The sequence below is a fragment of the Staurois parvus genome, unplaced genomic scaffold, assembly GCF_062004578.1.
Source record: "Staurois parvus isolate SC_StPar_1 unplaced genomic scaffold, SC_StPar_1.0 ptg000853l, whole genome shotgun sequence".
Lineage (NCBI taxonomy): Eukaryota > Metazoa > Chordata > Amphibia > Anura > Ranidae > Staurois > Staurois parvus.
This window is the reverse complement of record NW_028318649.1, coordinates 93,234-111,120: the sequence shown is the minus strand read 5'-3', so window position 1 is coordinate 111,120 and position 17,887 is coordinate 93,234. Positions and strand designations below refer to the sequence as shown.

At 42.9% G+C, this 17,887-nt stretch overlaps 1 protein-coding gene across 1 annotated transcript in view; it reads right to left on the bottom strand.

Annotated features, from left to right (window-relative positions):
• GCN1 (GCN1 activator of EIF2AK4) overlaps window positions 1-17,887 on the bottom strand; it is a 108,273-nt gene that overhangs the window by 82,173 nt on the left and 8,213 nt on the right. The window contains exon 2 of the mRNA XM_089655594.1: window positions 3,120-3,222. Within this exon, the coding sequence (XP_089511720.1) occupies window positions 3,120-3,222 (103 nt within the window). The remainder of the gene's footprint in view (window positions 1-3,119; window positions 3,223-17,887) is intronic.

The window sequence follows — 17,887 nt, the reverse complement described above, 5'->3', positions numbered from 1 at the left end:
TTACCTGCTCTCTGTAATGGTATTGCACAAAGAGGCCCCAAACCTCCTCTTTTGAGGTTCCTTGCTGGCACTCCTAGCTCTTCCTCCTCTCGGTGTGCCACCAAAGGAAGCCGCTTCCTATTGTGGCACACCTGCAGTCTCAAGCCTAAACTGCACTTCCTTCATCTATAGACAGATAGTGAGGTTCAAGCCATGACAATGATCTTAAGCACACAACCAAGACAACACAGGAGTGGCTTAGGGACAACTATGTGAATGTCATAGAGTGACCGAGCCAGAGCTTTGACTTGAAACCTATTGAACATCTCTTAAGACACCTGAAAATGGCTATCCACCGACGGTCCACATCCAACCTGACTGAGCTTGAGAAGATTTGCAAAGAAGAATGGCAGAAATCCCCCAATCCAGGTGTGCAAAGCTTGTTGCGTCTTCGCCAAAAGACTCAAGGTTCAAACTGCCGCCAAAAGCGTTTCAACAAAAGTATTGAGCACAGGGTTTGAATACTTATGCCAATGTGATATTTCAGTTTTTCTTTTTAATAAATTCATAGACATTTCTAAAATTCTGTTTTCACTTTGTCATTATGGGGTACTGAGTGTAGATTAATGAGGGAAAACAATGAATTAAAACAACTATCAGGCTGCAACATAAAATTAAAAAAAGTGAAAGGGGTCTGAATACTTTACGAATCCACCGCATGTCAGCCTTCTCTAATCGTCTACACAGAAACACTCTGAATGGGAGAGGAAAGGTCAGCAGATGAAGCCCATCATCTTTTACTACACTGGACAATTTTGTTCATCTATCGCTGAGAATCTTCTAAAAGAAGGAGAGAGCAAAGTGACATACTTATCAGTGTGCCACTCTTCCTCTCCTGTCCAATCACAGGCTGGGGCTGGTTCTATACCAAGCTGCATTGATCAACAGCAATGTGTTTTGCAGGAAGATCCCATAGAGTGTACGACCTAGCTGTGTTGTTGGGCAGGGGAGCCTAGATCACAAAACTTGCTGGACAGCATTACAAATCTTTTGAGATATATATGGGTGCTTGGGTACATCCTCATGCTGTTATGTTCCATTTTTTAACTGGCTATTGACCAGCCATTGGACAGGATGGACTCTGCATTGGCTGCCTTTTTTATGTCAATTAGAACCCTACCTACTGAAGTATTGGTCTGCCAATCTCAGTGCTGCTTAGTATATTATGTTGCTTTTTCTACTTCAGAGATTGAAGAAATTAACATTCTGCGTCCTAATTTTGTTTCACATGTTACAGCCTGTCCTTGTAGCGGCATTAGAGCCCTGAAACTTTTACATGTATATTAGGCTGAGCCTTATTTTTGCATGTTCTGTACGCTGTTCACTTTAATCTATTTTTTCAATAAAAATATTGTGAAAGAAAGATATACCGTATAGGGGTAGATTTACTAAATGCAAATAAACTGTGCACTTTGCACTCATTTTTCCAAGAGCTTAGTGGTAAAGCTTCGGCAGAGCTTTACCACATTTACTAAGACTTGGAGAAAATTAGTGCAACTGCACAGTCTTTAGTGAGTCCATCCAACAGTATTTTAAGCAGTTTACAGTGTACAGCTATTGGCAGTTCAGCTTTAAGTTTACGGTTTACAAACCAGCTCCCCACAGCCCAGGGAAAGTTAAAACTGATGAGGGAGGTTTTTCTAAATGTAATAACAAGGTGTGCAGTGGTAAGTTGGTTAAAGCGGTAGTAAACTGCCCAAAACATTCTAAAAAAACTCTCCCTGCAAGTTAAGAGCATAATGTGCTAGTATGCATCGCATACTAGCAGATTTTAAAGACTTACCTGAAAACGAAGCCCTCCAGTGGAGCGCCGTCACAGCTCTTTTCAGGTTCACAAGCTGCGGCTACTTGACTGGCTGAGCTGCTATGTCATCACTCCCTCAAATGTGCGAAGGGAGTTTCGGGCATGGAACGGCTCTCTCAATGGACGGCACATCATCCTACAGTAAATATCTCCTGAACGGTGCACGTTTAGGAGATATTTACAGGACCTACAGGTAAGCCTTATTAAAGGATTACCTGTAGCTAAAAGTTTCCAAAGTGGGTTTACTTCCACTTTAAGACAACATTTATCTACGGATATAGACTCAAGAAAAGTATTCAACTTTATTTTTGAATAAATATAAAATATAATCTAAATAAAAAGCAGGACACAAGTGAACAGGTAATTGCTTGTTTATAACTGCATTATGTATTTTGCTTGAAGTTTCCTATAAACCAGCAGTTACTCCTGATACATGTTACTGGTCACATGGTGCCATGGGTATTCTCTTTAACCACTTCAATACTGGGCACTTTCATCCCCTTCCTACCCAGGCCAATTTTCAGCTTTCAGAACTGTCACACTTTGAAAGACAACTGCGCAGTCATGCAACACTGTACCCATATCAAGCATCTTTTGAGACAGCTAGAGCTTTCTTTTGATGGTATTTAATCATCACTGGGTTTTTTATTTTTTGCTTAAAAAACACAAAAAAACTTTTTCTTTGTTTCTGTTATAAAATTTTGCAAATAACTAATTTTTCTTCTTCACCGATGTGCGCTGATGAGCAGTAGTGAGGCTGCACTAATCAGCTGCTCTGATGGGCAGCACAGATGGGCACTGCTGTGGCTGCACTGATCATCAGGCCACTGATGACCAGTGCCCTGACTGTCCATGTAAACAAAGTGCTGTCAGGATTGCCAGTTATTGGCTTTACTTTCCTCACATAATGACAGTAGTGAGGAAAGGAAAAACTGATAACAGACAATCTGTTTACATGTGATCAGCTGTGACTGGACATAGCTGATCACATGGTAAAGGGCCACTGTGATAGGCCCTTTACTGTGATCAGATGTGTCCAAATGACATAGCAGTCACAGAGCGCGCGTGAGGTGCATTCTGGAGGTCCATAGATACCTTCCCAGAACGAGAGAACTGTGCTGTAGCCATCTTTCGGCTATGGAGCAGTAATGAGGAGGTTAAATAAAAGATTCTCTCGCTAAAATAATTTTTTTTTCTGTTTCTTTTTTTCATAGCTATTTTGTAAGTAATACTAAAGATGTCTGGTTGGAGTATTATTATGAATTATTGCACCCACCTCTTGTAGAAATGCATGCTTTTAATTCACTGAGAATTTGTCTGCGTTCTTTCACACTGGCTGTTGTCACATTTGCTGCAAACTTCTTCAGAGCATCCTGCGCCTAGAAACATTTAAAGATAAAAAAAAAAAAAATTATTTAGAATATCAAAACCACCAAAGGACAATAATAAAAGTCATGCCAAATATTATCATATGTTATTAACCACTTCAAGTCCGGACACTTTTACCCCCTTCCTGTCCAGGCCAATTTTATGCTTTCAGCGTTGTCACACTTTGAATGACAATTGTGTGGTCATGCAACACTGTACCCCTATGAATGTTTTATCATTTTTTTGAGACAGATAAAAATTTATTTTGGTGGTATTTATTCACCACTGGTATTTTTATTTTTTTTGCTATATAAATGAAAATGTCCAAAAATATTTTTAAAAAGTGTTCTTATAAAATTTTGCATATAAATAATATTTCTTCATAAATCTTGGCCAAAATGTATTCAGCTATCTTTTTAGTAAAAAAAAAAAACCCAAATTAGTTTCTAACCAAAAATTATAATTAAAAAAAATATATATTGTATTAAAAAAGTATTTTTTAACATACTGTCAGCCTAGTAGTACAGTGTCACCATAGTGACACTGTACTACTTGTGGGGGGGTGAAGATTTTTTTTTTTTTTTACACTGATTGCTTTTACAGCCTTTATGGGTGTAAAAGTAATCATTTCTCCTCCTCTCTGGCTGCATTCTTGCAGCCATTGAGAAATACTGTGAGAGCGGTGATTGGTCACAGCTTGTCACATGGTACAAGGCTGTTGTGAATAGCCTTGTACCATGTGACCTCTGTGATCATTCACAGATACATACATGGGCCGGACGGGAACTGGTTAAAGTGATTGCAATGCTTCAGCTTTACTTTTCCTAAAATAAAAAACATGTTATATTTATCCACTCTGTGCAATTGTAATGCTCAGAGCGGTCCCTGTCTTCCTCTTCTGGGGTACCCCGCCAGCAATCTCAGCGCCTCCTCCGTTCAGAGTGCCCACCATATCAGCATCCTGATCACCACCATACCAGTACCAGATTCAACAAAGCCAGTGTCCCCAATTGTTTGCACTTTCCTGGTTCTCCAGGGCCTCCAAAAATGTGATAGGTAGTCAGGAAATTAGATGCATAATTTATGTCCTTAGAAAGCCTTAAAAGCACAGGTGTCAAACACAAGGCCCCTGGGCCGAATTCGACCCTCCAGGCCATTTCATGTGACCCTTGCACCTCTCCTGCAGGTACCCCCTGTCTCCGCCCCCTCTATGAAGCTCCATGGTAGTTAATTCATTCTTTCTGTCAGAACATCTGCTTGCTCATACATCCCATATGGCAAGCAGACATTCTGACAGGTCTGCAGGAGACCTGCATGGCATCAGCGATCTACTGATTGCTGGTGCAATGCTTTCCAGGCTCCTGCAGACAAAAATACTAAACGCTAATTTTTTTACCTACAAACAAATGTGCATTTAATATTTTTTGTTTCTAAAAAGTGAACTTATCCTTTAAAGGTGCTTCTTGCATTTTGTGCCTCTCTGGCAAGGTGAAAAAGTCTCACACATGTAGTATCCCCATACTTGGGAGGAGTAGCAGATTGTGTTTTAAATTGTAATTCTAAGTACGCCTATGCTGTGTATTAGAAATATCTTATTAATTGACAGCTTTGAGTACAAAAAAAAAAAAATTTACATTTTTTTCCCACATTTTCCAAACATTTGCGCTAAAAAAAAAAACAAAAAAAAAACACAAAACGTGGTGTCAATATTTAAAAAGGGGTCAAAATCTTTACCAAGTAATTATAGACCTGTTAGTTTAACTTCAATAGTTGGGAAGATACTGGAGAGTTTAATAAAAGACCACATACATGAGTTCTTGCTGGAAAAAAATATTTTAAGCAACAGACAGCATGGATTCATGAAAGACAGAAGTTGTCAAACAAATCTGATTTCTTTTTATGAGGAGGTGAGCAAAACCTCGGACAGAAGGGTGGCAGTGGACGTGGTATACTTGGATTTTGCAAAAGCATTTGCCACAGTTCCCCACACACGGCTAATGTGTAAGGTAAAGTCTAAAGGCTTGGAAAAATCCGTATGTATATGGAAAGAAAACTGGCTAAAAGATCGTATTCAGAGAGTAGTGGTTAATGATTCATACTCTGAATGGTGTAGGGCTGCCAGTGGTGTACCCCAAGGTTCAGTGTTGGGACCCTTACTTTTTAATATATTTATAAATAATATAGGGTCTGGGATTATAAATCCCATTTCAGTCTTTGCAGATGACACCAATTTGTGCAGTGGAATAACATCCACTGTCCTGGGTTATGGGATTCAGGTGAGCCTTGGTAAGCCTACCCCTGGGGACTGCTTGCTTTACTGGTGTGGAATGTACTAAACTATTTTGGTCCTTGAGTGGAATATCGAGACTGATAAATGGACATCAATTAAAAGTGGACTTTTTTTCTTCATTTTTTACCTTTTTTTTAGTTAATATTTCACGATTTACTTTATATGTGCACAATAAGCACTTTGTTTTATTGAAGCGCAGCACATTATTTACAGAGTTTTGAGGCTAAGGCAAATATAGCCTAGCATGCTTGCAGCTGTTTTTCTTATTTTTTTATTGGTCGTACTAGCACGGCTCACAGGCCAGACCAATTTTCAGTCAAATCAAATATACAATGCTCAAAAAACTAAAAGGAACACTTTTTAATCAGAGTATAGCATCAAGTCATTTGAACTCCTGGGATATTGGGAGTGCACGTGTGCAGCCGGAGAGGATGGCAGCCTAATGCTCCAGCTTTGCGCTGCCAGAACCTAGCCCTCAGCATATCAGGCTCTTCTGTCCCTCCACCGCAGCTTCTGCTGCAGGCAGTACTCCCCAGACACCTTGGCAACGTAGGGAGAAGCATCCCACCCCGAAAAACAAGCCCAAACACCAGGCGCAAGAAAGTGCCTCTCCGCTCCTGCAAACAGGCAAGATGGCACCAACCCCAATGAGCCGGATGACACCACGCAGCTCTTGGCTGCAGATCCTGACTCGGGTGAGGATAGCCTGCAACAGTTTCCCTCTGTACTGACCAGCCCTCCTGAGCAAAGCCCTGAAGCCCTCCTTCACAAGTTTCGCTCTATAGTGCGGGAGGAGATCACAACTGCTTCCCATAAACTTTCCTCTGATCTGGTTAGAGGCCTTAAAGAGCTGGGACACCGGGCCCATCAATTAATACGCATGGACTTAGTGACTACTGTGCTGGAGGGCCATGAAGAGGAGGTGGAAGATTTGCATGTTGAATTAGACACCCTAAAAGGATAAACTGGAAGATGCAGAAAACTCGCAGGGATAATCTGCGTACACGCGGTGTTCCTGAGGTTATTACTGATTTGCAAGGTACCGTCACAGCCCTCTTTCAAGAACTTGCTCCTGAAATCCCTTTGTAGCATTTAGAATTTGATCGCATTCATAAAGCCTTTGCTCCTAAACCTACAGAGGGCCCTCCAAGGGACATTATTATTAAACTTCATTATTACCGCACTAAAGAACGTCTCTTACAGGCAGCCCAGGACCGACAGGCGCTTGACTTGCAGGGAAACTCCCTGCAGCTATTTTCTGATTTGTCTCCAGTAACAATAGCAAAGCACCACACCTTGAAGCCTATCTACAAATTTTACGATCTAATGGTATTAAATACCGTTGGGGATTCCCGTTCAAGCCTTCATTCTCCTATGAAGGCAACCAGTTCCAAGCATCCTCTCCTGCGGACCTGCACCGCCATTTTCAGAAATTAAAGCTTGAACTGCCACATTCGCAGGCTGAAGCAGCACCCATTCCGGCCCGCTTGAGTTCACAATCATCACGCAAATCGCCTCCTCCGTCCCAGAGCAGCTCCCAAACTCTTTGGCCTTTACAAGCTCAACGTTTCCAGGAAGTCTCTGTGGGATGACCTTACGAATTCTGATGGTTCCATCTATTACTCCCTTCTACAAAAGACATTGTCACTATGCTGCCTTTTGGCCATGCTCCTGGTTTGTAAGTACCAGGACGGCATGATACCCTAATTGTAGTAACTTCCATTCCAATGGCAGGACCATTTTGTTATTCTGACCTTATTTTATTGCTGACTTTTGGCTGTGATAGGCATAGGTCCTCTGTCAGGAGTCCGTCTCTACTTCATGAGACGGACCCATTACCAGATCACTGTCTGTGGGTCCTCTAGGTCACTATTTTTTATGCTACTTCATTACTGTGGAACCCACATCCTGATATACCAATTGAAAGCTATTTGTCGGTGGAATTATTTAGCCCTTATTATCTGTTTCATTATTTTACAATTTCAGTTAAGCCAAGTGGTTCTGGCAGACCATTGCACCCCCTAAGAGCTGGCATTTGGTCGGGACTGCTGCCCTGACCACTACCCAGCCCTCATGTGGGCCTAATCCCCCAATCCCCTTTGACAAATTTCACAGCCATTAAAGCCAGGAAAGAATGTATGTGATGCAGTGTGATCTGCACTGCATTTCTTTCAATGGAGAACAGGGGAGACATGCAGGGTTTTTAGACCCTGGATGTCGCAAAGAGAATCTGTCACCAAAAATCATCACATACGGCAGGGGTGGGCAACTGTGGCCCTCCAGCTGTTGTAGAACTACAAGTCCCATGAGGCATTGCAAAACTGACAGTTACAAGCATGACTCCCAAAGGCAGAGGCATGATGGGACTTGTAGTTTTCCAACAGCTGTAGGGCCACAGTTGCCCACCCCTGACATAGGGGACTTTTTTTTTGCCCCTATGTGATAAAAAAAAGGTAAAAAAAAATGTTTTTTTATTTGTAAAATGAATTACAAAGTTACACCCAAGCACATAACCCCCTCCTCCACATATACGCACAAATATAAACGCACGTCGGGGCGCCTATGCATACAAACATCAATTGAGATACACGTTACATATCGCCATGCACACCGGAAAGAGCAATAATTCTAGCACAAGACATCCTCCATATCGCTCAACTGGTGACCTATAGGGGGCTTTAAAACCTATAGAAAACATAGGGTACTAAAACTTAAATGAGCACATGCAATTTAAGGTTTGACATGTTGGGTATCTATTTACTCAATGCAACCTCATCTTTTTTTGCGTTTCCGAGAACTTTGCAGTAATATTGTGTGACAAAAATTGGAACTAGCACTATTTTATTCTCTATCTGAATTCAGAAAATATATAATGTTTTCTGGGGTTTATTGTAATCTTCAGGCCTAAAGTGATTTTTGAAATGTGTACAAAAAAAATATGCAAAAATGGCTCTGGCAGCGAAAGGGTTAAAGGATAAGGTCACCTTTGGGAACATGTAACTTGTTCCCGCTCCAGTAGCAGCTCGGCTATTCGCAATGGTAAAAACAATAAAAGTTTAAGTTGCCATAACAGGGGTGTGGAAAGTTTTGAAAAAACTATCATATTTTTCCCCAAAAAATGGGGGGAAAATGTCTGTGCGTCTTATGGAGCGGCCGGCCCGGTATTCCCCCCCCATCGCCGTCGTGTTAGAATACCATGCCGGCCGCTCAGCTCTTCTGTGGCAGTGCCAGGCAGGGCCCAAAGCAGCTGCCCCCTAAAGAGGAGTTCCAGCTGAAAAAAAAAAAAAAAGTCAGCAGCCAAAAAAATTGTAGCTGCTGACTTTTAAAATACAAGTTCCTCTGTCCAGCGGTGTCCTCACCACAGCTGGTTTCACCGGCCTTCTCCTCTCCCTGGCGCCGGCATCTTTAGTGTGGGTAGGCTGTGACAGATTAAGGCTTCACAGCCGGGTGCCCACTGCGCTTGCACGCGAAGTGCTGCACTTTGTTAATGGCCCCGTAGTCTTCTGGGACCTGTCACATTTCCCAGAAGACTACGGGGAGGGAGGACAACTTCCATTTCCAATTGCCTAGGTGATCGCAGCAGAAGTGCCCCCCTCCCCCCCCCCCCGCTCCCTAGAGGTCTGGTCTGCAGTCTCTGGTCATCTCCCGTACCGCGTCCGCAGTCTCTGGTCATCTCCCGTACCGCGTCCGCAGTCTCTGGTCATCTCCCGTACCGCGTCCGCAGTCTCTGGTCATCTCCCGTACCGCGTCCGCAGTCTCTGGTCATCTCCCGTACCGCGTCCGCAGTCTCTGGTCATCTCCCGTACCGCGCCCGCAGTCTCTGGTCATCTCTCGTACCGCGCCCGCAGTCTCTGGTCATCTCCCGTACCGCGCCCGCAGTCTCTGGTCATCTCCCGTACCGCGCCCGCAGTCTCTGGTCATCTCCCGTACCGCGCCCGCAGTCTCTGGTCATCTCCCGTACCGCGCCCGCAGTCTCTGGTCATCTCCCGTACCGCGTCCGCAGTCTCTGGTCATCTCCCGTACCGCGTCCGCAGTCTCTGGTCATCTCCCGTACCGCGTCCGCAGTCTCTGGTCATCTCCCGTACCGCGTCCGCAGTCTCTGGTCATCTCCCGTACCGCGCCCGCAGTCTCTGGTCATCTCCCGTACCGCGCCCGCAGTCTCTGGTCATCTCCCGTACCGCGTCCGCAGTCTCTGGTCATCTCCCGTACCGCGTCCGCAGTCTCTGGTCATCTCCCGTACCGCGTCCGAAGTCTCTGGTCATCTCCCGTACCGCGTCCGCAGTCTCTGGTCATCTCCCGTACCGCGTCCGCAGTCTCTGGTCATCTCCCGTACCGCGTCCGCAGTCTCTGGTCATCTCCCGTACCGCGTCCGCAGTCTCTGGTCATCTCCCGTACCGCGTCCGCAGTCTCTGGTCATCTCCCGTACCGCGTCCGCAGTCTCTGGTCATCTCCCGTACCGCGTCCGCAGTCTCTGGTCATCTCCCGTACCGCGTCCGCAGTCTCTGGTCATCTCCCGTACCGCGTCCGAAGTCTCTGGTCATCTCCCGTACCACGTCCGAAGTCTCTGGTCATCTCCCGTACTACGTCCGAAGTCTCTGGTCATCTCCCGTACTACGTCTGCAGTCTCTGGTCATCTCCCGTACTACGTCTGCAGTCTCTGGTCATCTCCCGTACTGCGTCTGCAGTCTCTGGTCATCTCCCGTGGTACATCCACAGTCTCTGGTCATCTCCCGTGGTACATCCGCAGTCTCTGGTCATCTCCCGTGGTACATCCGCAGTCTCTGGTCATCTCCCGTGGTACATCCGCAGTCTTTGGTCATCTCCCGTGGTACATCCGCAGTCTCTGGTCATCTCCCGTGGTACATCCGCAGTCTCTGGTCATCTCCCGTGGTACATCCGCAGTCTCTGGTCATCTCCCGTGGTACATCCGCAGTCTCTGGTCATCTCCCGTGGTACATCCGCAGTCTCTGGTCATCTCCCGTGGTACATCCGCAGTCTCTGGTCATCTCCCGTGGTACATCCGCAGTCTCTGGTCATTTCCTGTACTATGTCTGCAGTCCATTGGTTCAGAATATTTTTTTTCTTGTTTTCCGCCTCTAAAACCATCTTATGGTCAGGTGCGTCTTATGGAGAGAAAAATATGGTACTTGTCCAGGGAAAAATCGGTTTCCCAGTCTACTTGTCCCTCATGATAATCTACTTGTCCTGATAAAAAAAATAAATTTTAACCAAAACCATATTTAAATCTGCTTTAAGCAATGTCTGGGGCTTTTAAAAACAAAAAGGGGCTTTACGGTGACTTAAATATTTTTAACATTGCGTTGTTTATCTTTTCCTCCCCTCCCTGCCTGTCTCCAGCACTGCACCCAGAGACTTGCAGGGAGGAGAGAGACCTTGCAGTAATGAGCACTGATTGAGTGCTCCTCAAGAAAGGGGAATGTAGGGCTTATCCTTTATTTCTTTCACTGCCAGAGCTATTTCTGTGTTTTTTGCAAACATTTAAGGCCTGAAGATTACACAAAACCCCCAAACATTATATATTTTCTGAAATCAGAGACCCTAGAGAATAAAATAGTGGTAGTTCCAAATTTTTATGTCACATGATATCATCACAAAGGTATAGGAAATGCAAAATTTCAGTAAAAAATACACTTAAGTTAATTTTAGGGCACAAAAAGCAATAAATTAACCAACTTTTTTGTAAAATATAAAAGAGGAGTAAATAGATATCCAACATGTCTAACCTTAAATTTGCGCACGCTCGTGAAATGGCAACAAACTTTAGTACCCTATATTTTCTATAGGCGACACTATTAAAGCCCCTTATAGGTCATCAGTTTAGCATTAAGAGGAGGTCTGATGCTAGAATTATTCTGGTGTGCATGGCGATATGTAAAGTGTATCATAATCATGCGTAGGCGCCCCAGCGCTCTTACGTTTGTACGTGCATACATATGTGGGGGTTGGGGGCCTTGAAAAATTTGGGGAGAGGGTTATATGCTTTGCCGCCCAAATACTTCCACCTGACATATGAGCCCTGTTGCTTGCCCACAGCAGGGCTAAAAGTAAAAGGGCTAAAGCCCCTTTCATTTATAAAAGCCCAAGACATCCCTAAAAGGACTTCAGGTTTAAATACGGCTTTGATTACAATTAGTTATTTATTTTTAAATCGGGACAAGTAGATTGGGATCCCGATTTAGTCCCTTGGACAAGTAGTTTTTTCAAACATTTCCACATCCATGCTCTGAGTCATGATGAGGCATAAATGTGTCCAACCTCTGCACAAGTGACAGCGATATGAATGTTTATTCTGCCTGCTTTGCAGGCAGAATAAACAGCCAAACACTAAAAGAAAAGCAACACATATAGAACACATTACACAAGGTTAGGCACATAGTTAACCCCCTTGACTGCCCCTAGAAGGTAGCCCCTTCCCAGCCAGTGTCATTAGTACAATGACAGTGTACAGTATTAACACTGATCACTGAATTAATGTCACTAGCGATGTTGGTGTCAGTTAGTGTACCTCTCAGCCAGCGTCAGCTAGCACCAGATTGCCTTCCACACTATCAAAGTCCCACTATAAGTCCCTGATCATCGACATTTCTATTATAGTGTCACAGCTGCGTACAATTCCAGTATATATACACACCATAGTATGTAGATGCTATAACTTTCACACAAACCAATATACACTTATTACACTTATTTCTACCAAATGCATGCAACAGAATACATTTTGGCCTAAATTTATGAAGACAGATTTTTTTATTGAATAGGTTTTATAACAAAGTAGAAAATATTGGGTTTTTTTCCCAAAAGTTTTGGTCTTTTTTCGTTAATATCGCAAAAGGTGGTCCATGAAACCTTCAAGATTTGAAGACTGTATGGAAAAATTGGCCAAAATCACACCTAAGCAATACATGCAATTAGTTTCTCCATACAGAAGGCTTTTTGAAGCGGTCATTATTAAAGAATATTGTGCAAAGTATTAAATACATTTCAATTAGCATGTTCAATGCTTTTTCCCTGTGTAATTCCATTATATTACACACACCTTAATTTCTGAACTTATTTTTCTGGTTTCTTTGTATGTATGGATTGCATGGGTTGTTGCCGATATGTGGTGAAAATTTCATGTCAATAGCACCTTTAGATTTATATTTACTGTGAAAAATGGTGACGTGTTCAATACTTATTTTGCCCGCTGTATACTGTGTGTTCGCGTGTATTTTATTTTTATATATATATATATTATATAAATAATGTAGACACACACCTCTTAAAAAGTTAAATGAACACTTTGAAACCACATCAGATGTCAATGGGGAAAAATTTCATGATAGATATCTATACTGATATGGAATGGGGAATGGGTAATGTGTTAGGAACGTAAGGATGCCCCATCGTTTGAAGGAACTTAAAATGATCAACCTACAGATGACTGGATTCAAAGACACCTCGAAAATCAAAGTGAAAAAATGATGCAGCAAGCTAGTCCACTTTGCTGAAATTTCATTACAGCAACTCAAAATGGTGCTCAGTAGTTTGTATGGCCCCCACATGCTTGTATGCATTCCTGACAATGTCAGGGCATGCTCTTAATGAGACGACGGATGGTGTCCTGGGGTATTTCCTCCCAGATCTGTACCAGGGCATCACTGAGCTGCTGGACAGTCTGAGGTGCAACCTAGCAGCGCCGGATAGACCGAAACATGATATCCCAGGAGGTGTTCTATTGGATTTAGGTCAGGCGAGCGTGTGGGCCATTCAATGGTATCAATTCCTTCATCCTCCAGGAACTGCCTGGGCATTTTTGTGCACCAGGAGGAACCCAGGACCCACTGCACCAGAGTAGGGTCTGACAAAGGGTCCAAGGATTTCATCTCGATGCCTAATGGCAGTCAGAGTGCCATTGTCTAGCTTGTAGAGGTCTGTGCGTCCCTCCATGGATATGTATCCCCAGACCATCACTGACTCACCACCAAAATGATAATGCTGAATGATGTTACAGGCAGCATAACGTTCTCCACGGCTTCTCCAGACCCTTTCACATCTGTCATATGTGCTCAGGGTGAACCCGCTCTCATCTGTGAAAAGCACAGGGCGCCAGTGGTGGACCTGTCAATTCTGGTGTTCAATGGCAAAATGCTATTCGAGGTCTATGGTGCTGGGCAGTGAGCACAGGGCCCACTAGAGGACATCAGACCCTCAGGTCACCCTCATGAAGTCTGTTTCTGTTTTCTGTCTCATTCTGTTCCTCCTTGCACAAAGGAACAGATACCAGTCCTGCTGATGAGTTAAGGACCTTCTACGGCCCTGTCCAACTCTCCAAAAGTAACTGCCTGTCTCCTGGAATCTCCTGTATGCTCTTGAGACTGTGCTGGGAGACACAGCAAACCATCTGGCAAAGGCACATATTGATGTGCCATCCTGGAGGAGTTGGACTGCCTATGCAACCTCTGTAGGGTCCAGGTATCACCTCATGCTACCAGTAGTGATACTGACCCTAGCCAAATGCAAAACTAGTGAAAAAAAGTCATAAAAAAGGTGAGTAGGGAAAAAATTGGCCTCCACCTGTAAAACCACTCCTGTTTTGGGGGGTTGTCTCATTGTTGCCCATCTAGTGCACCTGGTAATTTCAAGAACACCAAAGCAGCTGAAACTGATTAACAACCCTCTCTGCTACTTAACTGACCAAATCAATATCCCAAGAGTTTAAATTAACTTGATGCTATACTCTGATTAAAAAGTGTTCCTTTAATTTTTTTTTTGAGCAGTGTATATTATATACACACACACTATAATTCCGAAAGTATTAGGACACCTGCCTTTACACACACATGAACTTTAATGGCATCCCAATCTTAGTTTGTAGGCTTCTGGGAAGGCTGTCCACAAGGTTTAGGAGTGTGTCTATGGGAATGTTTGACCATTCTTCCAGAAGCGCATTTGTGAGGTCAGGCGCTGATGAGAAGGCCTAGCTCACAGTATCTGCTCTAATTCATGCCAAAGGTGGTCTATCGGGTTGAGGTCAGGACTCTGTGTAGGTCAGTGAAGGTCCTCCATCCCAAACTCGCTCATCCATGTCTTTATGAGCCTTGCTTTGTGCACTGGTGCGCAGTCATGTTAGAACAGGAAGGGGCCATCCCCAAACTTCCCACAAAGCTGGGAGCAGGAAATTGTCCAAAATGTCTTGGTATGTTGACACCTTAAGAGTTCCCTTCACTGGAACTAAGGGGCCAATCCCAACCCCTGAAAAACAGCTCCACACCATAATCTCCCCTCCACCAAAGTATACACAATGCAGTCAGACAAGTACCGTTCTCCTGACAACCGTCAAACCCAGACACGTCCATCCAGACAAAGAAGCACGATCCGTCACTCCAGAGAACACGTCTCCACTGCTCTAGAGTCCAGTGGTGGCGTGCTTTACAACACTGCATCCGACGCTTTGCATTGCACTTGGTGATGTAAGGCTTGGATGCAGCTGCTCGGCCATGGAAACCCATTCTATGAAACTCTCTATGCACTGTTGTGCTAATCTGAAGGCCACATGAAGTTTGGAGGTCTTTAGCTATTGACTCTGCAGACAGTTGACCACTTCTGCGCACTGCGCCCTTCAGCATGCACTGACCCCGCCCTGTCATTTTACGTGGCCTACCACTTTGTGGCTGAGTTGCTGCTGTTCTCATTTGCTTCCACTTTGTTATAATACCACTAACAGTTGACCGTGAAATATTTAATAGCAAGGAAATTTCGCAGATGGATTTATTGCACAGGTGGCAACCTATCACGGTACCACTCTTGAATTCACTGAGCTCCTGAGAGGGAACCATTCTTTCACAAATGTTTGTAGCAGGGTGGATAAAAATCAATGATTTTTAAAAAGAAAAAAATCAAAAATAAATAATCGGATTTTTTTTTATATAAATCAGATTTTTTTTATTTAAATCGGATTTTTGTAAATAAAATGCTTTTTGAGGAAAATATATTACCATCCAAAGGTTATTCCATCATGAAATAAAGATTAGTTTTTTAATTATGTAGAATAAGGATGTATATGTTTCATTTTTTTGGTAAATAAATTCCATTAATCCATTCACAATGTCATGCTCTTCCAGAGGTTTTTGTAAGATTATTGGGCAGTTTCTCTGCCTACAAGATATTATCACAGTTTGGTTTACTTTTGCAGTTCTCAAAACTGAACTTGACTCAGCGGAGATCACATGCCTCTTCTTCACAGCAAAAATGTTATAACATGAACAGAGTTAAGAAAAAGACCTTAATCCTAACTTCTACAAACCTATGAATACAGAATCAACCCCTTCAGTGCTAAATTTCAAGAAGTTCAGTGAATAGAAACAATATTTTTCTGATTGTTTGGAGTGGAATAGATCTGCACAAGAAGAAAGTGAAACTAAGTGTGAGGAGGAAGGGGCTGACAGTCGAAGTTTCTTAAAAAATATATATTTTGTTTAGCCAAATTAGTTAACAAACATGGATATTTGTTTAAGCAAATAACATATGCTGTAATGTCATTGTTTCAGTTGAATCTATTTAAATTGTTAATATTCTAGATTGTAAGCTCGAAAGAGCAGGGCCCTCAATCCCCTCATGTTTTGCATTGTATTGGTATTGTTCTGTCACATGTTCTGTCCCCCTTTGTAATGTACAGCGCTGAGTGAACTATTGGCGCTTTATAAATACTGTATAATAATAATAATATTAACCACTTCCTGTCCGGACACTTTTACCCCCTTCCTGTCCAGGGCAATTTTCAGCTTTCAGCGCTATCACACTTTGAATGACAATTGCGCGGTCATGCAATACTGTACCCATATGAATTTTTTACCATTTTTTTGAGACAGATAAAGCTTTATTTTGGTGGTATTTATTCACCGCTGGGATTTTTATTTTTTTTACTATGTAAATGAAAAAGTCCAAAAATTTTGAAAAAAAGTGTTTTTTTTAATAAAATTTTGCAAATAAATAATATTTCATCCTAAATCTTGGCCAAAATTTATTCCGTTATTTTTTTAGTAAAAAAAAAAAAATCAAAATTAGTTTATAACCAAACATTATAATTTTTAAACATTTTTTTTTACATTTTTATTTTATTTTTTATTTTTATTTTTTATTTTTACATACTGTCACCCTAGCAGTACAGTGTCACCATGGTGACACTGTACTACTTGTGGGGGGTGATGAAGATTTTTTTTTTTTTTTTACACTGATTGCTTTTACACCCATATAGGATGTAAAAGCAATCATTTCTCTTTCTCTCTGTCTGCATTCTTGCAGTCATTGAGAAATACTGAGTGAGCTGTGATTGGTCACAGCTTGTCACATGGTACAAGGCTGTTGTGAATAGCCTTGTACCATGTGACCTCTGTGATCATTCACAGATTTCACACATAGTAAACAATGATGTCACAAGTGACATCTTGCTTACTACTTTGCATGTGATCACTGATTCGCCAATCAGTGATCACATGACCGGGACCTCGTACAGAGGTCCCGTCCGACGATCGGTGTTTCACTGTGTCCGGAGGACACAGCGGACACCGGATCGCGGTGGTGCGCGCTCCTAGGGAGCGCGCACAGCTAGAAAAGGAGGGTGCCGTTTAGGAACGGCAACCCGACCTTGGACTGCCACCGCCCTGCCGTTTATAAACAGCAGGCGGACGGCAAGAGGTTAAGGGAATGATTATTTTTCTCCTTCCTAAGTACAACAGAAAAGTTGTCCAAATATGAATGATTAACCTATTAAACTAGGGACAAAAAAACTAATATGAAAAGTTGTTATTCTAAAAATCTTCATCTACTTGCATATTAAAGTTATACCAGCAAGAATTAGTCTATGTAGAAAACTAGGATTTAAATCAGCCTTACTGACTAGTGATTTAAATCAAATCCACCCTGGTTTGTAGAAGCAGTCTGCATACCTAGGTGCTTGATTTTATACACCTGTGGCCGTGGAGGTGATTGGAACACCTGAATCCAATGATTTGGAGGGCTGGCCCAATACTTTTGGCAATATAGTGTGTGTGTGTGTAAGGCACCAGCCATCTGACAATTCTTAAATAGCTAAGGGGCGGGGGCACCCAATGACATCACTGGGTGGCCCCTGCCCCTCAGCTATTTAAAACTGGCAGACCGGAGGTATCCGTCAATGTACAGCCTTGTATGCTGATGACTTTTTTTGCAGTACCCAGGGCCGTCCCTATGTGCTGTTTTTCAAATTTTGGTGGACTGTGCAAAGTTTTCGGGCCTTAAAGTTAATTGGGCTAAGTCTAGTATAATGCCAATTGATGCTGGGGCTCAGGTGCATGCTGACCTGGACATCCCAATCCTTTGGGTATCTAAATTTACTTATCTTGGGG